The 5,869-nt window shown below is 41.7% G+C and overlaps 1 protein-coding gene across 1 annotated transcript; it reads left to right on the top strand.

Moving 5' to 3' along the window:
- Window positions 1–723: 723 nt before the first annotated feature.
- Window positions 724–5,555, top strand: LOC126483978 (peroxiredoxin-6-like). The gene is made up of 4 exons (XM_050107278.1): window positions 724–840; window positions 4,642–4,798; window positions 4,911–5,128; window positions 5,250–5,555. The coding sequence occupies exons 1-4, from the start codon at window positions 758–760 to the stop codon at window positions 5,452–5,454; spliced, it is 663 nt and encodes a 220-aa protein (XP_049963235.1). The 5' UTR covers window positions 724–757; the 3' UTR covers window positions 5,455–5,555.
- The last annotated feature ends 314 nt before the right edge of the window (window positions 5,556–5,869 follow it).

Here is a 5,869-nt window from a genome sequence, read left to right as displayed (position 1 = left end):
GTTGCATACAAAACCCTTGTTCGACCAATACCTGAATGTTGCTCGTTAGTCCGGGATCAGTACCAAATAGGATTGATAGACGAAATAGAAGAGCAGCCAGTTTCTGTATAGGTTCATTTAGAAAGCACGACAGCACCAGGGAGTTACAAAGCCAACTCTAATGGCACACGCTACAAGTGACGAATTCTGCATCACTGGGTTTTTTAATGTTAAAATTTCGAAAGCGTATGTTCCTAGAACTGTACCAATATATTGCTTCGTCCTACATACATCTCGCGGCAAGATCGTGACTGTAAAATTAAGATCATTTCGTGGTCACACGAAGGCTTACCAATAATCGCTCTTCATGCACACCAGTAGCGACTGGAAATGCAAAGGTCAAATGGGGCAGTGATACACAATGTACTTTCGGAACCCATAAGGCTGGTTTGCGGAATATGAATGTAGAAGGTAGATTTAGGTTTTCACCCGACGCTCAGTTCCTGAGTATAGGGCTGACCTTGAGAAAGCAGCAGTTCGCTGGAAACCGTTGCCATTCATCCTCTACGTCTCCCCGTCTCCGACCTTGCGTACCGCAGCGCCAGTGACGGCGTGCTTACGCGCTGGTCTACAGTGCGGGCTCCCGCTTCGCAGTGACTGTGAGATAGCAGTGCGGGTGACGCAGCACGGAGCGCGGCAGATATAAGCAGCGGCCGCAGCCTTCCCAAGTCAGTTTGCACACCACCGGCCACCAGAACAGAGGCACAGAGGCAGCAGCATGAAGCTCGAGAGCATCGTACCCAACTTCAAGGCGCCCTCCACGCAGGGGCCACTGGACTTCTACAAGTGGAAAGGCGACTCGTGAGTATCCCAGCTGCAACACTCACATTTCTGTGTTGTTCGTCATTCTACGGAATACCATGATTTTCATCTCTCAACATGTCCTGTATCAACAAAATAATAGCCGTATACTTATACGTCAAGCTCTTCTGCTGTTTACTACAGAGTATTTAATGGTTTCTCTCCCATTTCTATTCTACGCATTATCGGTAAATTAGGTCTCGCTTCTCTCAAATTAAATCCGTTACATTTATTTCGCAAAAAAAGTTTTGCGAGCCTCGTCGTTTTACTATCGAGAAATGCTATCCTCCTGATAAGAATCTGTCTTCCTCAGCCACTTACGTCTTGTAGTATCACAAATCCCCCAGCTGCGACATAACGCAATCCGTTTGATTCCGTGCTTGTAATAGTATTGTAATTTTTTTATACATTTCTTTGCTTATCTCCTTTGCAATCGATTAGGAGCTCCCTTCAGCAAAATACGTGGCGGCTGCCAAATCATTTTTACTTGTCACAAAACCATGCACAAAACGAATCAAGTGTTTGCATTGCTTTCTTGTTTTGTGACCTTCTTTATTGGTTTCAGGCAGAGACTATTTCCGCAGTGGCAATTATGTCTCTTAATGATACAAACAGGATACTTAACTATTTCTTTCGAAAATATACAACAGAATATATTACATAATCAAGCCGTGTTAAGAAGAACGAAAAATTGTGTGAGATAATGAGTCTACAAAATTACTTTAGTTTGACTCCACTTTTAGAATGAAAATTACAATTTTATATGTAACACAACTGAATAGTTTTTTTATGTTTCAGTACATATACTGAAACTCAAGGAAAGCTCTTCACTTCTCAAACTTTCCCTATATACTATTATTTTTTAAAAAAAGTAGCTGTATTATAGCGGCAGAGTCAGACTAACGTACTTTGCAGATTAATTCAAAAAATGTTCAAATGTGCGTGAAATCTTACGGGAGTTAACTGCGAAGGTCATCAGTCCCTAAGCTTACACACTACTTAACCCAAATTATCCTAAGGACAAACACACACACCCATGTCCGAGGGAGGACTCGAACCTCCGCCGGGCCCAGCCGCACAGTCTATGAGCAGATTAATTATCTTGCAAAATTTTCTGTTTGCTCTTTTCTTATATTACAACATTCAGGATGAATCACCTAAAACTTACACCGCAAATATTTCGAACCTGGAACGCCATTGATATGCGGATTTCACAGATTGGAATGGTAGGCAAGGGGCCTCCTATACAGCCCATGCATAGAGTGTTATGAGTTTCAAATGTATATTTATTTAAAAAAGGTATAAGTATTTCAATGGAACAATGCCTGTTGACTCTAACACAATCAAAGGAGACTAATTTAGAACATCAATGGTATTTGTTGCAGGAGTCTAGTGCAAGTAGCTTACGAGATACCGTAGTTTGAATACTGTAAACATCGACAGTTGTTTATTCCATGTCGTTGCACAAACGAATGTGAATTCCACATTGGTGGATACGTGCAGCACTATACAGATGTTACGGAGTCTCCGGAGGCGTTGTGTTGTTAAATGAGACATTTCCTAGGACAAACGAAAGACAGAGGTGAATGCAGTATCTCCACGCAAAGGACCAATGTACCTCAAAGTTTGTGCTCTAAATGAGCAGCACCAGCATCAGTTCTAGCTTTCAGTATGCCATGCAACCATTGCTGCACACTTTCTAGCATTTCAGTGGAAACCGCAGTGCAGGCAGCGGTAATGCGTCGTTTCGTATCATCCGTAATTGTTTGAAGAGGTTGACGTCTATTGGGATGTCTTTCGGCGTACACGGTACACGGTACACGAAAGAACGGCAAACGTTTTACAATCACCATAAACCATGAACGTGTCTGCTGTTTTCGCATTAGGAAATACCGTCTTCCAAGCAGGTCTTATAAAGTCCACTATCACACAGTACATGACAGTGCCGTCGCAATGCAATCGCAGTGTACACACAACACGATGTAAGCAACATGATGGAATAAGGAGCTGTCGGCGTCTATAATGTTCACAATACGATAATTCGTAAACTTCTTCCACTAGCTTCCTGAAACAAACACCACTAACATTCTCCTTTACATTACTCCTAGCATTTCACAGTCAATAGGCATTGTCCCATTTAAAAATTTTTAACTCCTGTACAAAACTGCACTTTGGTCAATATTTCAAAATTTGTGTGTGTGCTGTCAATACACGCCCTTGCCTACAATTGTGTGAGGACCGCTACCGATAGTGCTCTCCATGTCTGAAATATCTGCGGTAAAAGAGTCAATGATTCACCCTGTATGTATCTCCTTAATGCTTAAGCTTCCCTTTTAGCCCTATCACGGCGGATAAAATGGGTCTGTTCATGGAACTAAGAGCTAGGCTAACTGAAAAATAATCTCCAAGTTTTAAAATATTTTACACTGAAATTGATCTTGAATGGCTATATTTATCACATTGTATTAGTATACGCACTAGGTCCTCTTCTATGAAGGACGAAGTACGGTCTGGTAGAAGGTATCAAATTTGTGGCATTCGTATCGGACAGATATAATTTGAGAAGCGCGTTAACGCTGAGTAAATGATCCACGCAATAAATGCGTATCGTTCATAATTGCGTTGCCTACATTATTGAGAATTAAAGGATTCATATCTACATATTTTGAAGCTACCGCCCCACTATCCGAGAAAGAAACATAAGACTGGATGGGGTATAGAATTTTTCATGTGATAGCTTTGCAGAGAGCAGTGTTCTCTCCCTTTTATGTCTGTCGTCGTTGCTTCTGTATGCCACAACAATAACTTTTGTCTTTCGTCATTGCAGTCACACTTAACTTATTGTCACTCGCATTATTGATTCCTGTACACAGAAACACATTGCGATGATACGTCATAAATTCAACATTAATGCTTCTGAAGTAATCTAGTATCGGCAGATATTTAGTCTCTGAGAGCGACCATTGGTCCCTACGAAGAGTCTAACACTACTGTCCTATTCTTACTAATATTTACTGGACTGTACTAAAAGGAACAATGTTGATATTTACTGTATGAAACACACTCTTCTGTAACTACTGTGATGCAAAAAAAGAGAAAAATTAGGTAGTGTTTTTATTTTATTGATCTCTCAGTAGCATTAACAATATAGTAGTTACAGGAATATAGTTTAAAAGTCAATTGTGCTGTAACGTTTTACTGTTTTAAATTGATTTATAGGTCTTTTATAACTTCTTAGATTCAGGTGTTTGTTACTCATTCTCACAGAGGTGCTAAATAAATTTCTTTTGTTTGGAAAATTTTCATCCATTCTGTATAAATACAAAACAAGTGGTTAACTTCCATTTATTTTTCATTCTATAATTTTTTAGTGTGTGATTATTATATGATCACTGCTTCTTAATATTTTTCTGTCTTGGGTTCTTAGCAGATATAAAATATTCAGGTCAATTTGTAGCTCATTAATGAGTATTTTGCTTGTATTTTAGCGTCTCTGCATATCCATGTTTTTTGAAATAGTTATTGGATATGATTTTTCCATTAGATGCAGCGCTCCATGTAAGGCTACTTCTATTAAATGTTTTCTTTAGTAATCACTCCTAAATATGTAAACATTTGACCTCTTATTTTCTTGTAACTTCGTTAATGTGCCTTCTTATTTCCTTTTTGTGTACTGGAAACAATCTTTATCCTGCAAAATAGTAATGAAGAAACAATGTCACAGCAAAGACAACTTTAAAAATGTCTTCGAAATATGTGTCACAGAGTATTAACCTGCAAATTTATATCTTTGTTGCACAGGTGGTGTGTTCTGTTCTCACACCCAGCAGACTTCACGCCGGTGTGTACCACAGAGCTGGGACGCATCGCCGTCCACAACCCGGAGTTCCAGAAGCGAGGAGTCAAGCTGCTGGCGCTCTCCTGCGACAAACTCAAGGACCACGTCGACTGGGTCAATGTGAGTTTTCCACACTAATGACTATTTTTGAGTGTATCGTAAGATAAATAAGCTCCATAATACTTACATTTTACACCAGAGCTCGAGAATATTACCCCTGTGTTGTCCACAGGACATCAAGTCGTACTGCAAGGACATTCCCGGCGACTTCCCGTACCCCATCGTGTCCGACGAGACTCGCGAGCTGGCCGTCAAGCTGGACATGATCGACGAGCGCGACAAGGACAACGTGGAGAAGGCGATGACGGTGCGGGCCATGTACGTCATCGGGCCGGACAACCGGCTGCGCCTCTCCATGGTGTACCCAGCGTCCTGCGGCCGCAACGTCGAGTGAGTACCGCTGCCACACTCTCCACATCCACCCACACTCACTCACACACACACACACACACACACATGTACACTGCACTCTGTGCATGGTTGATGAGACGCGTGTCTGCTGGTGTTTCAGTGAGCTGCTGCGCGTGATCGACTCGCTGCAGCTGACGGACCGGCTGAAGGTGGTGGCCACTCCCGCCAACTGGACGCCCGGCACCAAGGTGATGATCCTGCCGCACGTGCCCGACCAAGACCTGCCCAAGCTCTTCCCTGGTGGAGTCGAGCGCGTCTCCATGCCCTCCGGCAACAACTACGTGCGCACCACAACCGACTACTGATACATGCGTCACATATAAACGTTCTGAGTGTAATATTATTTATATTTGAAAATTTATCTATATTGTAAACATTATTTCTAATAAAATATCTGTTACTCTAAGTTGAGAGGCACCCACATGCCTTGCTCATACTGTGGCATCAAGCAGTCAGGCCTGCAAGATGAGTGGTCTGCCAAGCGAGTGGATTCATTCTTATTTATCGAGTAACATGAACTCTAGTACTCACACTTAAGTTACAAGTTATCCTCCTATATGATTAATACGCAACGGAAACATGCATCTGACTATCAGTAATTTACAGAACTCTGACTGTACACTACTCACTGGCAATACCACATTTTCTTTTTTTCTTTTATTTAACGGCTTTTGTCAACGCGTGGCCACCGCACTGAATATGAATGGCGCACACATTATA

This window comes from Schistocerca serialis, chromosome 6, assembly GCF_023864345.2.
Source record: "Schistocerca serialis cubense isolate TAMUIC-IGC-003099 chromosome 6, iqSchSeri2.2, whole genome shotgun sequence".
Lineage (NCBI taxonomy): Eukaryota > Metazoa > Arthropoda > Insecta > Orthoptera > Acrididae > Schistocerca > Schistocerca serialis.
This window is presented reverse-complemented; position numbering and strand designations above follow the sequence as displayed.